We start from the raw sequence: 20,242 nt of genomic DNA, 5'->3' as shown, positions 1-20,242 counted from the left end.
TATTTTGTGGTATACTTCTTTTCGTTATTCTCAAACGTTTAAAAGAGGTATGTTGCTACAGAAGTTATAGCTTTTACTCACTGGTGATATGGGTAAGTTAGGCAAAAGCATGTCAGAGCCATAGTTACCTGCAGAGAAAATTCTCAGCCAGGTGGTGACCACGGCATGGAAGGGGGACCCCAACAACCATGGCTCTGTAGTCTGATGAAGAGGCCAATATAGAAGATAGAGACCTGGTTTGGATTATAGTGAGATTGGACTTTGAGACCCTCTGAAATAGCTGGAGGACCCCTTGACCAGGGTCTGTTTGTTGGCTTTGAATCCCCCCGGGGTAGGTGTGGGAGTGGGGGGGGGCACGAGCCATAGTAATTTAAAAGGGCATGGCAGATTTCCAATTTAGGACGTTAGTCTGAACAATTGTGCTTTTTCTCCCAAGTTAGCATTAAATGAAAGAAGAAAACTAAATATTAGAGCCGAAACCATAAGGGATAACTGGGAAGGGTGTGATGAGCCAGCCAAAATTGTGAATATTTTCTTGAAGATATGAAATAGGATGCAATTGATTGAGAGGCCAGAGTCAATGGATCCAGAAAACTAGAGATATGGGAGAGAACTGCTCTTAACCTGAATTCTCTATTTTCTAATGTAGTCCTCCAAAGATGGACCATGTCACAGCTCTCTGAATCAGGGAATGGAAGAGATGATGCAGCCATCTCAGAAGATAATGGTGAGTAAATAAACTAGTAAAAGTCAAATGAGGTGTGGTATCTAACTCTTGATCTCAGCTCAGGTCTTGATCTCACAGTTATGAGTTCAAGCCCCACATTAGGCTCCACACTGTTTTGGAGCCTACTTAAAAAAATAGTAACAATAGGGGCAGCCTGGTTTAGTGCAGCCTTCAGCCCAGGGTATGATCCTGGACACCTCGATCGAATCCCACATCAGATTCCCTGTATGGAGCCTGCTTCTCCCTCTGCCTGTGTCTCTGTCTCTGTCTCTGTGTCTCTCATGAATAAATAAATAAAATCTTTAAAGAAAAAAAATAATAACAATAAAAATTAAAAACTATTATACAATTTTAATACATACAGAAGAATATGTGTGACATATAATTTATAGAGCATAGTAAGAAAACAAACACCCATGAATCCATCACCAAACTAAGAACTGGAACATTTAACAATGCTTTTGAATCTACCTAAATTCTCCCCTTTGCTTCCCCCAGAGCAATCCCCTACCCTGGATTTTGTTTTATTTTTTTTTCCCTTCTATTTTTTCTATCCATTGTTTTCCTTAATTTTGAGCTTCACAAAAAAATTATCAATTGCATATATTCTGTAATTATTGCCTTTTTCATGTAACATTAATTTTGTGATTTATGCATATAGCTGTAATTAATTTTTCACTGTCGTGTAGTATTTCTTTGTGCAAATATACTCCCATTTAGTCATTCTATTAAAGAATATTCTCTTGTCATGTTTTGAGGTCCATATCAAAGTTGATACAGACTAGGAACAGAAAATCTGTAGCATGTTTTGAATCACTTCCCCCCTTAGGCCACCACTAAACAGTCTCCATATATCTATTATTAGTACTTAGTATATTCAAGGGCAAAGGTCAGAAATTTATTTTTTCTGTAAACGATTACATAGGAAATATTTTAGGCTCTTGCTGGCCATATGGCCTGTCCCAACTATTGAACTCTATTGTTTTAGCACAGAAGCAGCCACAAAAAATATGTAGATGAACGAGTATGGCAGTATTCCAATAAAACTTTCTTATTTTTAAAAGATTTATTTATTTCAGTGAGAGAGTGCACACGTGCAGCGAGGAGGGGCAAAGGGAGAGGGAAACTCAAGCAGACTGCACTGATCATGGAGCCCAACATGGGGCCCTATCTCACTACCCTGAGATCAAACCCAAACTGAAACCAAGAGTCAGACGCTGAACAACTGCGCCACCCAGGCACCCCCCCCAATAAAACTTTCTTTATAAGACTAGGCAGCTGGCTGGGTTCATTCAACTGACTGCCCTTTCCCAAACTCTGCTTTAGTTTATCTGGTTCCTGTAGCATTGTCCAGTATTGTGGTCACATGTGCACAAGTATTATCTCATTTCTTTCTCATTACCTTATTTCCCATGCTTATCTCTCCTCATACCCACCCCTCCACTCCCCAGTTCCTGAACTAGTGGCTCAAAGTAAGAATTATCAGTAGCTACCACTCCAACAGCAAGTAGGGGTAAGTAAGGCCTGGTGCTAAGAGGCCTAGGAATTACTGTACCAGATTTTAGACAGAGATGCTGCCTTGATTTCCCTCAATACTCTAGGGGTTTTGGTTAGGACAAACTATTCCCTGAGAACGAGTTTCCTTGAAGATAGTAAGTATGTCTTAGTCTTCCTCACCTTCAGGATTTGAACCTGCGCCCTGTTTTCCTTCTTTGGACCCCTTGCCGCCCCCCCCCCCTTCTTGCCTGGCTAATTCCCACTTACCCTCACAGATTTAAATTGAATTACTTTCTCTGGAAGCTATTATTTTTTCTGGAAGCTTTTTGTAACTCCCCACCTCCGCCTTTTCTCTACTCCACCCCACCTTCCTAAACTGTGCAGGTGTCTCTCTGTGTTCCTACAGCAGCTTTTATCACTCTGTCCTCTAATTGTCTGCCTCACCCACTAGGCCAATTGAGAACTGTTTGAGGGCAAGGGTTGTCTTTGTATACTCAGTGAGTGGATCATAAGAGGTCCTCAGGCAAGGCTTGTTCAGTGTTTGTCAGGATTTGGCTAGGAGAGGGAGCTGGTTTCTACCTCTGGTGAAGATCAGCCGTTGATTGAGGGTCCAGCCAAAGAATGGACTAATTCGGATTCTCTAAAACCAAATTGCTGTCTCCTTGAATGTGCATTGCTTGCTGCTGGGTCCTGCCTGAACTGAATCCAAGCTTGGTCTCCTATTAGGCACTATGATTTGGCTCATCACAATAAAGGAGTAGTTTTTTTTATTCCTTTTTTTTTCCTCTTGGTGAGTGGGGCTCTGAAAGTCTTTTCCTAACTTATCTATTACTTGAGACAATTTTGTGGCATGTCTTCTGCTTAAACTGGAAATTATGAGAAATACCATATTTGGGTTTAGAGAAAAAGTGGGTTTGGTTTACGTCTGTGGGCTTCATGTCTTTGGCAAGTCATTTTAACCTTCCCTGAGCCTGTTTCTCATCTGTAAAATGGGGATGGCACCTGACCTATCTCATAGTGTGGTTTTGAGGATAAAATAGGATTGTGTGTGAAAGTGTTTTGAAAAACTATAAAATCAACCACAAATGGAATTTTGTATTAGTTCTGTATTCCCTTATGACATCTAGCACCATGCCTTGCCCAGAGTAGTTGCTCAATACATTTTTGTTGAGTGACCAAATGAATTGGCAAGAAAAATAATGCTATTGGTGGGAATAAAGGACATTTAATGGAATCAGGAAAAACAGATCATTTGGCAATAGAAACATCCATATGGTGACTAATTCAGAGTTGGGCATTTATGTATAGCCCCAAATCTACATTCCTGATGTCTGGTCTTTGTTTTGCTTATAAAAAATATTTAAATTTCTCTGAATAAGCTTTTGGCTGCTGAGATAAAGTTAACCAGATCTTAAATATGCAGTCATCACAAAGTAGGATTGGCCCCAGGCAATACTGTGAAGTCAGCAAGAGGTACTCTCAGAACTCTTTCCTCCCTTGATGTAACTTTACCCCCCTACCACACCCCCCATTGCAATGCCTAGTCCTAGTTCTGTTTACCTCCAGGCACTTAGGACTTTTGTATTATCCTTTGTTCCCAAGAAGCATTCACCTTAAAGGGTCAGGAACTGAGTCTCCCTGGCTAATTTGCATTTGAAAAAAGGATTCCTAGAGAAGGAGACTATTTTTATCAAAAGGAATGAATAAATAATTGTGAAATTTCAGGCTTTAAAGAGTACAAGGGCTTATCAGCCTCATTCAAATCTTGATGGTACTTAGTTCACCTACAGCTGTGGTCTCAATCTTGAAGGTAAGTAGATTCACCCTGAGAGCTTCTTAGAAATAATGGTAATGGAGTCACTACTCACAGAGATTCCAATTCAGTTGGACTAGTTTGAAACCTGGGCAAAGGTGGCTTTTTTTTTTCTAAGTCCCCAGGTAATTCTGTTGTTTATTTGGAGTTGGGAGCCACTGATTTAAACCTAAAACGGCCTTGCTTTTGAGAAAAAGAAAAGCTGAATGCCATTGGAAGATCAAATCTTAAAGCAGGGTGGGAGGGACCGTGAGAGTCATTGATAAAGTGAAGGGAAGGTTAAAAATAGGTCCAGCAACTCCACAATAAGCAAGTGCTTGGCAGCACCAAAGAAAGAAATCTGTGGATGATCCATTCCCTCAAACTAAACCCCCAGGGAAAATGGCCTGGCCCTAACTCTTAGTCCTTAAATCTGCTTTCCAGATAGTTCACAGGTATGACTGTAGGTGAAACCTCTGAGCCCTCAAATGTTTGATGTACCCAAGTCAGTAAGCCTTCAGTTGATGAGATAATTTTATGTAGAGGATAAATGATTTTATGTAAAATATGAGATCTGTGTTATTCATTTACATTGTACTGAGCACCAAGTTTAGCATTTGTTGTCAAGTTTCTTGCCTTAAACTCTAGGGTGGGCAGAGGGTGAATTCACACTGTATAGTTGGATCATCTTTGCTTATGCTTTGAACTCAGTCATCCCTAGCAGCCCCTTGCTATTGATAGCATCACAAAGCCCTTACTATGATGTAATGTTGGCTACTTCACCACAGCTTGGCTTGCCTTCTGCGTTTCCCTGCTTCAAAGATGGTCCTTCAGAAAGGCAGATAGGGAACATGGACTACCTTTTACCCACCAGTTGTGTTTTCTAGACACATTCCTAAACAATGCTTGCCACAGAAACATTTTTCGTATTCTTCTGAACAAGCAGTATCTCCTATTTTGAAGGAAAATCCCACCGTGGATGACAAGTCTTCTGTGAGCCTGAGTGTCTGTCCACAGACAAGTCCCTGCTCTGAAATGTCTGAAGATGACTCAAAACCAAGCACCTTGGAGAATCCCCGTGATCAAAAAAGGGAAAAAGGTCATATTCTTTTTTAGAGACATAACTGCTGAAATAGGGGAATGGACATTAGAAAAACTAGTCCTGTCTTTGTGTTTCTTCCTTTATGCGTATATTTACCTGTATAAGTAGCTACAGATTTATTTGCTTGATTAAAAGAATACCAATAATAACTATATTTCATCTGGCAGCACTATAAAGTTTAATTAATGTTTCTAAGGTATGAGTTGAACTCACAAGATGAAAGACTATATATGGAATATGTATGTGTTAAGTGCCCAATCTGGTTTAGTCTGATAATGGCCATAATTGTATGGTGCCCTACACTGCATGTCTTGACTATTGTGGTTTCAGTGAGTTCAACCTTGAGAAATGTATTTTAATGTTGAAAATGTGTTTAACGTTGGTTGGCAAATGTTTGGATGTATATAATATATATGGTTATGTCTTAATTAGCTCATTTATTTGATTCTTGATGTAAAAGAAAGATATTTTACAAAGAAACATGGAAGATTTTTCTTCTTTTTAAATTGGTCCAAGAAGACACAAAGTTCTGGCCCTCACACATCATATAGTAGTATCTAAGTTGGTTTGTGCCACAAAATCTAAATGTTAAATAAAAAGATCATTATTGGGTCACCTGGGTGGTTCAGTGGTTGACCATCTGCCTTTGGCTCAGGTCATAATCCTGGAGTCCTGGGATCAGGTCCCACATCAGGCTCCCGGTGTGGGGGGGGGCTGCTTCTCCCTCTGCCTATGTCTCTGCCTCTCTCTGTCTCTCACAAATAAGTAAATATTAAAAAATAAAAATATCATTATTAAAATTACATATCCATGTTAAGATGTACTAAATATATGAGGATTGACCTGGCACAAAATAAAATAAGGTTGTTACGATATCAAAAGGAAGATTACAATTAGTCACCAAGATAAAAAAGAAAAATATTTTTCCACAAAACTCTTTTAAGGATATTTCATGGAAAACTTAAATAGTAAGTTAGACTACTAGGTCATTCAAAGTGAACTAGTGCTCAAGAGCCAAGGATTATGCTTTTAGAGCTAACATGTAACTTGGAAGAGTGAAGGGCTTAGATAATCATGTCAGATTGGGAGCTATTATTATTAGAATGTAGTTGAATATTAACAAGACTCAGCTATGCTTTATGTTAGTCTAAATGTTTATCTTTGAATAGCAAAAGCAGTTTTCTGCATTTATGTCCATTCCCTTTCAGTTGTACTAGTATTTATAATTTTTAAAATAGCTAGCACTTTCATATACCCTTTAAGAAATACAATTACATGAATTAGAACAAGCCCCATTTTTTCAGTCTTGAAAAATCATTGGTTAAAATGCAAATACTTCTAGAAAAGGTATCAATTCGAGCCATTATCACCTGGCCCATCCACACACCCTTCTAAGGAATAGAACTACACAAAGTAGAAAAACCTTGTTCATTAAATCTGGAAAATTAGTCAGTTAATCCTCTTCTGTAAAGACACAGCATTATTTTATTCTCATTCAAATGAGGATATTCAATTCAGTATTTACTCTGCATTTACAGTTACTCAGCATCCTGTGAAGTATGAGACACATAAAGGAAAGTTTACTGTTTCAGTATACCTTCCTTGGCTTTAAGAGTTTACAGTCTCATTTTAGGCAGCAGGAACAAAATGGGACTTTCAAAATAGAGGAGTCCATCTTCCCCGCTTTTCAGCCTCTCTTACAGTTCTCTGTGGCCCTAGGGCCTAAGTTCCATTAGAGCCTTGCTCTTAGCCAATTGTAATCAAATAGCACATTCACTTTTATTTTTCTTGTATAAAACTATGTGGTAGCCACAGCTGGAGTCTGGGTCCTCTGCACAGAGACTCTGGATTGGGTCTTTACAAGATGGTCAGTGAATTCCTGATAGGGAGACTTGGTGAACACAGTCTCTTTCCAGAGATCAGGGGTGAGATAGCTGTAGGTCTTGGAGATCGTATCAAAAGTAGCCTTGGCAAAGTTCCCCAGGCTGGCAGTGCAGTCCCTGGCCGAAGTGTAGCAGTTGTCAATAGCAGCCATCATCAGTAGCTTCTTGGGCACAGGGGCTGAGACAATGCCAGTGCCTCTGGGGGCAGGGATGAGACACACCAGCACAGAATCACAGTGACCAGTCACCTTGCATGGGACAGTGTTGGGCTTGCCGGTCTTGTTCCCCCAGTAGCCTCACCACAGGGGGACAATGGAAAGCTTGGCCAGGATGATGGCCTCACGGATGGCAGGGGCTACCTCCTTAGAGCACTTGACGCCCAGACCGAAGTGTCCGTTGTAGTCTCCGATGGCAACAAATGCCTTGAACCTGGTCCGCTGGCCAGCACAGGTCTGCTTTTGCATGGGCATGATTTTCAAAACCTCATCCTTGAGGGATGCCCCCCTAAAGAAGTCAATGATCTCAGATTCCTTGATGGGCAGAGAAAAGAGATCTCCTCCAGGGACTTGATCTTCCTGTCCTTGACTAGGCGGGCCCAGCTTGGTGACGGGGATCCACTCCTAGTCCTCCGCCTTGCCTCCGCGAGCTCCGCGACCTCGGCCCGGCCCCGACCACGGCCGCGGCCCCGGATGCCGCTGGCGAAGCCTCTGCGGAAGCCGGAAGCCGCCGCGGCCTCCCATTCCGGGCCTTCCGGGCCTTCCGGGCCTTCCGGGCCTTCCGGGCCTCCCGCAGCACCGGCGTCATCCGCCATTTGGTGGTCTCTCGGAGAAGGTGGATTTGCTCAAGGTGGATTTGCTATTTAACCAAAGACTTTTGAAGATCTAAAATTTTAAAAATAAATACATAAACAAAAAGTGGGTTTGTATAAGCAGCTACAAAATGGATCTATTCTTAGAGTTCTGATTTGTCTATCTCAAACTATTCAATACAAACTGCTTTTACACTACCCATCATCTTGTTACTCCCCTGCTTTTAAAAGCCCAGCTTGCTCCCTCCTCTCCTTGCTGTCTACCCTAGGCTGCAAGGTAGACCAGACCGTTGGCTTTGTGCACCAGAGGAGGGAAGGAGAAATTCTCCTTCTACCCTTCAAGGTCTTCCTGCTGGATTAAGAATTAAATTTACATGAGACAGATTAATAGGAGAAAAAAACCCAAAGTTTTATTATGTAGGCACAGAGGCCCAATTATGAAATTGAGACCTCAAGAAATGAACAAGACAGGCAGTTTTTATACATTTTAGACAATGAAACAATAAATTTGTGAGGCATTGACAGGATAAAGAAAACAAGTGTTTGGGAGCTTTAATTAGGGAATTCGAAGCAGAATTTAAGTTGAGGTGGATTAGAAAAATGTTTCTGCATCTTTCTTGGCTTTAAAGTCTCTATCTCTGGTAATAAGGATGTCTTTTTATATCTTAGTACAGGGAGGATATTTTTCTTATAGGAGATTTGTTTCCTGCTTTCAGAGGGACAGCAGTGGGTCTGCATGTCCTTTCACCAGTTGCTTCCCAAGTAGCTTCAATTCAAAATAATCAGTATGCCATTGTGTTACATTTTGGGCAACCTGCCTTTGGCACCCTACCCAGACACTTTTGAGCCTCATTTTCTTTATTTTTAAAAAAAAAATATTTAATTTACTTATTCATGAGAGCCACAGAGAGGCAGAGACACAGGCAGAGGGAGAAGCAGGCTCCATGCACAGACCGATGTGGAACTCAATCCCAGGACTGCAGGATCATGCCCTGAGCTGAAGGCCGATGCTCAACTGCTGAGCCACCCAGGCCCTCCAGAGTCTCATTTTCCTTACTTCCAACCAGACATCTTACTAACTTCACTGTACTTTCCATAGTTCCATAAACAGGCCAGGACCTTTCACAACTGCCTGCTAAGCCCATTTCCACTGCCCAGAATGCCTTTCACCTTCTCCCCTCTTGTCTTTTTGGCAGTTCCCACTTTGGGACCCAGCATAAACAATTCCTCGTGAAACTGACTGTTCCAAAATTCCTCCTAATCTCTTGGTTCACCTGTTTCCAGAGCACTTTATACATTTGTTATAGAACTGTTATGGAAATTCATTTTGAAAATGTCTTCCTCGGGGAATCCCTGGGTGGCTCAGCGGTTTGGCGCTTGCCTTTGGCCCGGGGCGTGATCCTGGAGTCCCGGGATCGGGTCCCATGTAGGGCTCCCGGCATGGAGCCTGCTTCTCCCTTTGCCTGTGTCTCTGCCTCTCTCTCTCTCTCTGTGTCTATCATGAATAAATAAATAAATAAATCTTAAAAAAAAAGAAAATGTCTTCCTCTACTGGATTCTCAATGGCATGGCCCTGGTATAGTGTGTGGGATAAAGTCTTTCAGTACATACTTACTGAATATTTCTGCAGTTAGAACGATAAACAGGTTGGCAGATCTTGTTTTATTTCACATTGTGCTGCCCTCCATACCCTCAGGTTAAATAAAAACTTCTAGCAGGAAATTTACAAGGCTTATTGTTGCTAACTTAACCAAATTTAGAGGTTTGTTCTTACAAGTAATCCATTTGGAAATTTGGGCTTGTGGAATACATTGTTAGAAACCATTGATTTTTGTCAACATCATTCTCCTAAAATGTGTTCTTTAAAACAGTGTATGAGCTGAGATTTGGTAAAAGTAGCTATGTTTAGTCTGTAAATTACTGGATTGACAACGGAGGAGATCAGGGTTGGGCTTGGTCCTGGGAACTGTGTTGTGTGTGTGGGGGGTGTGTGTGTGTTAGTTACCTTCCTGTTTCTTGGGCCTTATAATGCACCCTCAACTCTGGCCAGCCATCTTAGAAAATGCTCCTGTTAGGAAGGTAAGAAGATTTGTAGCTACATTACTCAGAAAGGTACCAAAATTCAGGCCCTATTCATATTGGGTCAGGGGCGTCCTTGACATAAGATAAACAATGTATAGGTCAATCGAAGCAAAAACTCATTTTCTAAGATCTTTTTCTTTTCCTTTCCTATTTTAACATCATGACATTCCTGCTTGGCAGCAGGCATAATGCTATGATTATGTTTTCCTCCATTTCGGGTTACTCCCCTTGCCTTGCAATCCCTCCTTATTCCTTTATCTCTTTCAAAGTTTCCATTCTCCGCTCCCTAACTTTTTATTCCCTCCCTTCTTCTCTTCCTCCTCCTCCTTTTTCCCAGCTAGCTCACCCCGCCCCTCACCGTCACCACCTTCCCTCCTCTTCAGGCTCCTTCCCGCTGCTTCTCCCGCCACCTTCCCCCCACCCCTCCCGCCTCGCGTTCAGAAAGCTCCAATCAGGAACTCGGGAGGTGTCTCAAAAGCCCGCCCCCTCCTCCCTTTCCACTTCTCTTCCCCCCCTTTTCTCCCTCCCCCATCCCCCCCCACTCAAGTCCTGCGGACCTGGGGGCTTCGGGATCTGGGCGCTATGAAAAGTGTCTGCCCAGTCACTTCCGGTAAGGGCGCTGCAGCGCAAAGCTCCCCGCGGGACCGTTAAGGAGGGGGTGGCAGTTACTGGCGGGCCAGGGAAGAAGAGTGCTGCCAGGGAGAGGGAGCGGGGGGCGGGCAGCGAGAGCGAGAGAAGGAGCACGACCGTCTGGGGCGCCTTAGCCGCCGCTTTCCCGCCGCCTCCCTCCCAGCCAGCTCCCCCGCCCCCCGGGCGCCTGCAGTGCTTCTCTCCACCCCCCACTCCCGGGGACAGACACCGCCCCTCCCTCGCCGCCGCGTGACCGGAAGTGGCGCCATCTTTAGCCTCTTGTGCTATTGACAATAACAAGCCCTGGTTCTCTCCCCCTCCCCCTTCCCCCCTCCCCCCAACCACGGCATCTCCCCTCCCAGAGAGAGGGAGAAAAGGAGGAGGAGCTGCAGCCTCACAGACTCACTGAGTCGCTCCTGCAGAAAAGGGGGAGAGAGACCGAAAAGCAGGGGAGGGGGACGGCACGGCCGTTTACCTGTCTGCCTCCTCATTCGCTCTCCCCCCTCGTTCTGCTCACTCCTGGTGTCAGCCTATCCGCCTTCCCAAACCCTCCCATTCCCCCGGTGTAGCCCCCCCCTTCACTTTCCTTCTCGTCCTCTGTGTTTCTCCTCTCTTTCTTCCCTTCCCCCCTCTAGCATTGCCACCTTCTCTCCTACACGCACGCAGGCATATAAACGTAGGTTTTTGATGCTCCTCTGCCTGTTGACCCCGCTATTTTCATGTTTCCAACAGGTTTTTCTTCCCCCAATCCCTCAGCTGCTGCTGCTGCTCAGGAGGTCAGATCTGCCACTGATGGTAATACCAGCACCACTCCGCCCACCTCTGCCAAGAAGAGAAAGTTAAACAGCAGCAGCAGTAGCAGCAGTAACAGTAGTAACGAGAGAGAAGACTTTGATTCCACCTCTTCCTCCTCATCCACTCCTCCTTTACAACCCAGGGATTCGGCATCCCCTTCAACCTCGTCCTTCTGCCTGGGGGTTTCAGTGGCTACTTCCAGCCACGTACCGATACAGAAGAAGCTGCGTTTTGAAGACACCCTGGAGTTTGTAGGGTTTGATGCGAAGATGGCTGAGGAATCCTCCTCCTCTTCCTCCTCATCTTCACCAACTGCTGCAACATCTCAGCAGCAGCAACTTAAAAATAAGAGTATATTAATCTCTTCTGTGGCTTCGGTGCATCACGCAAACGGCCTAGCCAAATCTTCTACCACCACTTCTAGCTTTGCTAACAGCAAGCCTGGCTCTGCTAAGAAGTTAGTGATCAAGAACTTTAAAGGTAACCAAGGCCAAAATCCATAATCACCGACTAAGGATTTGACACTTGAGCGGTCACGTGCTCTATTTATGTTAATATATTAAACAGTATAGAGGTGGCCTAGTGTTTTATGCATAATCAATGAGGTGGAGGGAGGTCCTTTTTTGGGTGGAGGGTTCATTTTCCGGGGGTGGTTAGTATTCTTGTGCTGAAGCATACACCGGAGTGTTTCTGTGCAGTATTTGATGTCTGGCTCAGTTTAATCTGTTACTCAGTGTAACATTGCCAGTCGGTATGATTGATCTGGATTATACAGGTGAGAAATTTATATTCTAAAGAGGTTTATTTGTTTCAGGTGCATAGTGAGCTTTGGCACTGCTGGGATTTTTATTTTTATGCTTCAGTAGGCCACATTCTCTAGTCCCTAGAAATGCAGGTAGCATTGGTGATCTTTTCATGCTCAAAGATGATTTATAGTTAGATTTATAATGTTGGATACTATATTCTTGAAACTCCTTGTGGAAGCAGTTTTGGAGAAAAATATTTATGATCTCTGCATATCTTTCCAAAGATAGGATTTGGAAGTGAAAAATACTGTATACACAGAAGTAGTAACTCTGTGTACCACTAGTCTAAAGATAGGAACAATTACTACATCTATTTTTTTTTTCACTAAAATGGGCTTTAAAGTACTGACCTGCAGCTTTTAGGAAAATTTGTTCATTTCATGTTTGAGATATGTGATTAAAAGTATTATGAATGCATTGATGCATATAAAGTCAACAATTTTAAAAAACATAATTGAACTGAATTACTTTTTTCTGTTGACTGTTTCTGTTTTTCTGACTTAGTTTTTCGACATTCTTAACTGGCAGGTAATAGATGCTAAGATGTTTATTAAATAGAAAAGTAAATGAATGAACTGAAGTAATATTTACCAGATAAGTGTCTTGTGGCTAAATATCAGTATTGAGAAAATTAGATTCTCAGTGCTTGTGTTTTCAACATTAGTGTGGAAATCAGAAATATGCTCTATTTTGTCTAGAGCAGAGGGTTATAGTGTTTATTTTTAACCTTCTCTTTTTTTTTCTTATCACTCCTCTCCCATCCCCAGGTTCTTAAGAGTGTTGTAATCTTTCTGATTTTATAGTAGACCTTTCTGAAGTAAATGTGAATTGTAATTGACTAATATGTTCACTGTTCCAAAGTATATCAATTTAATAGTCAAGGATTTTTAAAGAGAGGAGCTATGATCCTAATTTCATTTGCATACTGGTTTCTGAGATTTTGTTTGGGTTTTTTCTTTCCCTCTTAAACTAAAAACATATCCTTAAGGCATTAGGATATTTTAATTTAAAAAATACTCATTGCTGGTCAATGAAGTTTAAAGCTTGGCTTAAGGTAGTCTTGTCCATTCTGAAAATGCTACATAGGTTCTGGAGTCATTTGGATGTTTTAATTTTTTTTAAATTTTACTCTGCTCATGGATGTAGTTTAAATTAAAATCTGAGTTAAGATGTTTCTCTTCATTTGTAGATGGTGCATAAATGTGAGGGTCAAACAGAGTTGGGTTAGAATCCCAGTTTTGCCACTGATTAGCTTTAATGACCTTGGGCAAGCCTTACTAAATGAGTATTTTCTAGCCTCAGTTTTCTCGGTTGCAAGATAGAGATAAATTATACCTTCCTTAGAGCATTGTTAGGGAGATTAAGATGTTTGTAAGGTACTGTGTGCACAGTAGATATTCAGTATTTTAAATCTTAGGTGCAAAATTCATGTTGACTGACTTAGGATTTACATGTGATAGAATAAGATCGGGACTGTTAGTTTTTACCTGTGATTTTTGAATTTTGATTTTTTAAAGCAATACAGTCCATTGGAAAAAAAAAAACCTCTCACCTTTAATTCTAATAGGTGAGTCAAAATGACTTACAGTATTCTGGCATTTCAAATTTTATTCTTTATGCTAAGGCTAAAAAGCAGTAATTACTTTAATATTTGGATGTAGTGATTATAAAAATCACAATTTACCCTTGAAAAGCAGTAATACTATTACTGTACTAATTTACCCTCGAAAAGCAGTAATACTATTACTGTACTTTAATGGATCCTTCCATTACTATATTCCTACATATTCTGATATCAACCTTGTTTGTACATATCACCTAGATAAGCCTAAATTACCAGAGAACTACACAGATGAAACATGGCAGAAGCTGAAAGAAGCGGTGGAAGCTATCCAGAATAGTACTTCAATTAAGTACAATTTAGAAGAACTCTACCAGGTATGTATTAATGTGGATAAGCAGATTTGACAAGCATAAATTGAAGTGGTATGTATATGGATTTTATTTTGAAATGACTCCTTATGTAGACTTTTGGTTTCCTTCTAATGAAAATGTTTTGATTTATGTACTCTGCTTTATAATCAGACCACATATTCTGACATACTCTAACATTCTGACATAAGCTATGAGTATAGTCATACTGGTATATATTGGGTTTACCTTGGACCCTTCTGACTGGGATTTACAGTGAGGAATACCTTGGTATTATCAAGGGTTTACCTATAATGGAATCATACAGCCTGGATCCCAAAGGTGATTTCTGATGACAAGTCATTCTGTTATGGTACTTATCCCTAAGTGGTATTACCTATAGGAATGGCCTCAAGAAATGTAGATATTCTCTATATGCTTTATCCTCCTTCATTCATATTAGTAGCCTTTTGCCATTTCTTTTTCCTTTAAAAAATACTTTATTCATGAGAGATACACAGAGAGAGGCAGAGACACAGGCAGAGGGAGAAACAGGCTCCTCTCAGGGAGCCCAATGTGGGACTCCTGGGACCGGGATCATGCCCTGAGCCAAAGGCAGACACTCAACCGCTGAGCCACCCAGGCGTCCCTGCCATTTCTTCTTCTTGTTCTTTATGTTTGTTTTATTTTCTGGGCTACAAGATTGTCTTTACCAAAAAATCAGCAGATTGTAGTCCAGTGACTTGATCTGAGGTTCAGGTTTGTTTCTTTTGCTTTATAAATGGGTTTATACTTGAAGTGTTCAGTTTAAATATACCATTAAGGGCAATTGCTGATTTAGACTTCTTACTACCATGATTTTGCCCTACTGTATTTTTTTTTAAAGATTTTATTTATCTATTAGAGTGCACATGCACAAGCTGAGGGGGCGCAGGGAGAGAGAAAAGTAGACTCTCCGCTGAGTGGGAGCACGACATGGGGCTCAATCCCAGGACCCTGAGATCTTGACCTGAACCGAAGGCAGTCACTTAACCAACTGAGCCATCCAGGGGCCCCTGCCCTACCGTATTTTTGACGCAACCACTTCAAGAAGTTACTTTCCGTTATAGCATAAACAGTTTCATGTAAAAAAAATACTTCAGAGTCCAATAGCTTGTGTATTTTTTAGAGAGCAAGTGTGTGCACTAATGAGCAGTGGAGGGAGCAGAGGGAGAGATAATCTCAAGCGGTCTCTGTGCTGAGCATGGAGCCTGATTCTGGGTCCTGAGATTTCAGAACCCAAGATCATGACCTGAGCCAAAAACTCAGGATGTTTAACCAACTGTGCCACCGAGGTGCCCTGCTTGTTCTTTTCATATTGATAAGTGCCTTGTAAGATATTAAGTGGTATGATTTATCAGAATTTGTAATTTTTATCTATTCATTTTAGTTGCAGAGATATTACGGTAATGGTTAAACCCTGTATTAGGAATCTGAAGACAGATTTGGGATCTTGTTTTGGTGGCTATTACCCTTGTGATCTTGAGCAAGAAACTAGACCTCCTTCAACTTCAGTTTCTTCCTTTGTGAAATAGGGGAAAGAATACTTGTCCTATCTACCTCAACAGGGTTGCTTCTAGAGTCAAGATGTGAAAAACACTTTGAAATGCTATATTCTAGAAATATAAGATGATGTAGTAAAGCTCTTGCATAAGTCACAGTGTGGTTTTTTTTTTTTTTTACTTGTAATAAGTCAATTAAGATCACCAGTTTCTGTTGCTGTGAAAATCTCAACGAGTCAGTGCATGCAAAACACTTAGAACATGCCCAACACATAGTAATAATGTTACACAATATAATCATTATAATACTGTGTCAAGTAGTAGTACAAAGCTATTAAGGATAAGCCCACCTTATTTGACTATGTTGGTATGTTACATGAGGCTTCTGAGTTGTACAGTAATAAAAGTAGAATTATGGAATTAGAGTTGGAAAGGCAGAAGCTATCCAGACTCAATTTCCTCATCAATAGAGGAATAATAACTACTCTACTTCACAAAGGGTTTCATATAGTGCAGGTGGCCCTCTACAAATCAGGTTTATCTTTTATATCTTTTCAGTGTACTGAGATGGCCAATTTTCAAGTCCAGTGCACATTCACTACTATGTTGCTTCAATAATACACCACAGCACTTCAAATGCTTCTATAGTGTAGTGTAAGAGACAAATAAATAGTTTTACTTTAGTGAAAAAACTGTCACCAAATAAATTTTTTCATATATGTGTGTGTATGTATATATATGGTGATTATTTGGACACATTTTATATTTATAGCATATTGGCTGTGATTGTTAATGAACCCTATTTACTTTACCTTGAATATTTTTATAGACTTTTGGGGTTCAAAAATATTTTCCTGATAAATTAATTCTGTGAAATTTCCTTTGTTTCAAGAGCTCATAGCTTGTATTTTTGTGTTTTTCATTTTATCTACTTCAGAATTATCACCTGCTATTGTTCAGTTGTATTTCTTTAGCCTAAAAACAGTGTTATAACTGTTTACTCTCTATATTTTTTACAGTACTTTACTATTTTTGCTGAAGTAAATTCAAAAGTATTTGTTTCTAGCTCTTTTGTCATTTTTGACCCTAATTTTATAAATGTTCCCTTTGGATTATTCTCAGTTTATTTTGAGATTTTCAAGTTCAAAAAGGATAAAAAGATAAAGGGAGTAAAATTGTTTTGTACCATCTGGATTTCAGGTGCTTGTTTAATTTTGACTGAAATGTAAATTAAAAGTACTCTTCCTTTTTTTAATGTTTTATTTTTTTTTAAAGATTTTATTTACTTGCACAGAGAGCATGTGTACAAGCAAGGGGAGCAGCAGGCAGAGGGAGAAGGGAGAAGCAGGCTCCCTGCTCAGCAGGGAACCCAATGTTGGGGCTCCATCCCTGGACCCTGAGATCACCTGGGATCATGACCTGAGCCGAAGACAGACACTTAACTGACTGAGCCACTCAGGTGCCCCTAAAAAGTACTCCTAAAGAGGGGGTAAGGGGAGAAATGGCAAAAAAAAAAACAAAAAAAAAAACCTATTCTCATAAAATTGAGACAATAGAAGTATGTAGTATACCAAGCAAAAGTTCACCAAATCCCTCACTCCCCCATTGTAGCCTCTATCTCTGAAGTAAATGTTTATTTCACATGTGTCTGTGCAGAACTTTTGTCCGTGCATGTAAAACCGTTAAGTTTTAAATCTTAAGCATGGAAGTCCCTAGTGTGGATTGCATGTACTGCCTCCCTAAAATTTTAATTTCTAGAAGAGAACATGTAGTTTTGAGTGCATTTGCAAGAAACAAATGTCTTTTAAAAGTGATTTAAATGAGAATTGTACTTGAGCTTAAAAATTATCTTTCCTGGACAACCGTGAAATCCTGTTAAGTGTGAGGCAGTGGTTAATGTTGTTTGGGTTTTGGGAGATTTTTTTTTTTTGCTTGTTTTTGATTTACTACAGATAGTATGGTTAAATGCACTGATCTTTGAGTTCATCAGCTTGCTTAGATTAGAGATCTGCCACTCATAATAACTTTGGGCAAGTTACTTATCTAAGCTTTGTTTTCCCCATTTGTAAAATGGGAAGACTAATGTTACCTATATGGCAGGGCTGTTTAGCTGTAAAATACTGCAAAAAACTACTTATTACAATGTCTGCTATTTATTGGTGTCACCAGTGATGTTGATGATAGTAAGAGTCTTTTAAAAAGATATTTTTATTTTAAGATTATACTTTATTATACAGCTTTAAAGCCACACATGTTTTAAAATCCTAAATCCACATTGGGCCCGAACAGCTGGCTGATAAATAGATTACATTCCAAATATGTGTCAGTAGACACCATTAGCCAAATTGAAAAAAATAATAGAAAAAGAGAGGCACTCTCTAGGAACAGTGTCCTTTACATCTCAAGAATATGTCTTGTTTTTTACATGTGGTATCTTATAGTAGTTGGAATTTTTGGTATTTTAAATAAAGGGATTATTTTCCTCATGTTCTCAGCCTTTGTATAAGTAGCTGTGGAGTGTTTTTATTTTTTATTTATTTTTATTTATTTTTAAAGATTTTATTTATTTATTCATGAGAAACACAGAGAGAGAGAGGCAGAGACACAGGCAGAGGGAGAAGCAGGCTCCATGCAGGGAGCCCAATGTGGGACTCGATCCGTGACTCACACCCTGGGCCAAAGGCAGGCACTCAACCGCTGAGCCACCCAGGCGTCCCTGTGGAGTGTTTTTAAATCAGCTACATTTTTTTTTTGGAACTGCCTGGTTGTTTACATATGAAAGTATAACATTTATTCTTTTTTTAAAAAAGATTTTATTTATTTATGAGAGACACAGAGGTAGAGATACAGGCAGAGGGAGAAGCAGGCTCCCTGCAAGGAGCCTGATGTGGGACTCGATCCCGAATCCCGGGATCACACCCTGAGCTGAAGGCAGACACTCAACCACTGAGCCACTCAGGCGTCCCATTTATTCTTAATATAAATGTCTAGCTGTTTTCTTTGAAGACAAGCCTAATCCATACTTCAATTCTGCTGGAAATAGTTTTATTTATTATTAATAATGGGAACTCTGGTTAGCTTTTTGTGAAGTAAATCTTAAATAATGAACTTTTCTAGTAACGCTTCATTTATCAAGTAGATGACCGTAAGACTGAAAGCAAATAGTGTGTCCTTCTCAGTATAGGTTATTACCCATTGTAAAATCTGGTGGTTTAAGCAGTCAGAAGTTATAGAAGAGTAGTTAGATTCTTAGCAGAGATGACCAGCTTTTGTATTCTATATTGATGAGTAACTGATTGCATTCTATGTAAGGTTATTTAATTGTTGTCACTCTTGATGTTTTTAAGTTTAATCTGTCACATATATTGCTTCTTTCTTTATTGAGTTAGTACACAATATTATCCCTGCAATTTAAAAAGTATGCAACTACAAATTCTTAATCCTTGGTAATTTTAGTCTTATTTAAACCTTTTTTCCTAGATGTAAAAAGAAAAATTAGGTTTCATGTCTGGCTTCCTCTCTGCAAGTTCTTAGTTTTTGTTATATTTCAAGTATCTTATTTCAGCCACTTTTACTAAATGTAAAAAGGTAATTTAGATTTTATTGCTGTATTAGTTCTTGAAAACTGTGCTTTCCTTTTTCTTTAAACATAGGGTTTGAGGGATCCCTGGGTGGCGCAGCGGTTTAGCGCCTGCCTTTGGCCCAGGGCGCGATCCTGGAGACCCGGGATTGAATCCCACATCGGGCTCCCGGTGCATGGAGCCTGCTTCTCCCTCTGCCTGTGTCTCTGCCTCTCTCTCTCTCTCTCTCTGTGTGTGTGTGTGTGACTATCATAAATAAATTTAAAAAAAAATTAAAAAAAAAATAAACATGGGGTTTGAAAAATAAGACCCAACCCATTAGGCCAATGACCAGAGTTCAGCACCCTAATGGGAGTTTAATACCTTTCTGGGTGTCTATTGTTAAATCAGAAAAGTTTCTAGATTTCCTCCTATACTATGTTTAATTATGTTTGCAGTCATTGTATTTTTTTATTCTTATTTTAATCCTCTTCATTTTTTATTCTAGGCTTATTGCTCACCCTTATTTCCGTTCCCTTGTTCCAGATGAAATCTTTTGTGCCTTTGCTGTTTCTTAAATCCTTTATTCCCCAAAGCATCAGATTTCAGGAACTATAGTTTTATATTTCATTTGCTACACGTTTACATTTCTTTGGAGTGAGTGGTTTTGTTTGTATCGGCCAAACATGCTTTTTTTCTCTTTTTTCGGACAAACATGTTTTTTGATGTGACGTGTGGATTTTGGAGGGTAGGGGCTAGGATTTAGAGGAATAAAGGTTAGAATCTTGCTAGAATGTTTCTTTTTTTTTAAAATGTTTCTATTTTATATTTGACTGCCTTCAAAAATGATTTAAGGCAGCATATTTACCAGTAATGATTGGGAGCTTGAGTAAAAAGAGTTTTTTATTTAAGAGACTTCTAAAACTATGTAGAGTATGATACAAATAGTTGCATGTGAAGTGAAATATAAAATAATTAATACTTAATGCATTTCTGGTAGTGCATTTCAAAGAGGTGGAATAAAATAGAGCTTATCCTGGGGGCACCTGGGTGGCTCAGTGGTTGAGCATTTGCCTTAGGCTCAAGGTGTGATCCCCGGGTCCTGGGA

General features: G+C 40.2%; 1 protein-coding gene and 1 pseudogene across 4 annotated transcripts in view; one reads left to right on the top strand and one right to left on the bottom strand.

Annotated features, from left to right (window-relative positions):
- Positions 1–6,615: 6,615 nt before the first annotated feature.
- Positions 6,616–7,866, bottom strand: LOC112934426 (small ribosomal subunit protein uS5 pseudogene; annotated as a pseudogene).
- A 2,412-nt stretch (positions 7,867–10,278) lies between these two features.
- Positions 10,279–20,242, top strand: part of CUL4B (cullin 4B) — a 38,023-nt gene continuing 28,059 nt past the window's right edge. For 2 of the 4 annotated variants that reach the window (XM_026017874.2, XM_026017873.2), the window contains exons 1-3: positions 10,279–10,501; positions 11,254–11,796; positions 13,945–14,060. In XM_026017874.2, the coding sequence (XP_025873659.1) occupies positions 10,474–10,501; positions 11,254–11,796; positions 13,945–14,060 (687 nt within the window). In that variant the 5' untranslated portion in view covers positions 10,279–10,473. Of the gene's footprint in view, positions 10,502–11,253; positions 11,797–11,961; positions 12,092–13,944; positions 14,061–20,242 lie in introns of those variants that run through there. The other 2 variants (XM_072744511.1, XM_072744510.1) reach the window with 1 other exon arrangement.

This window comes from Vulpes vulpes, chromosome X, assembly GCF_048418805.1.
Source record: "Vulpes vulpes isolate BD-2025 chromosome X, VulVul3, whole genome shotgun sequence".
Taxonomy (NCBI): Eukaryota; Metazoa; Chordata; class Mammalia; order Carnivora; family Canidae; genus Vulpes; species Vulpes vulpes.
Note: the sequence above shows the minus strand (reverse complement) of the source record. Positions and strands in the feature narration are given on the sequence as shown.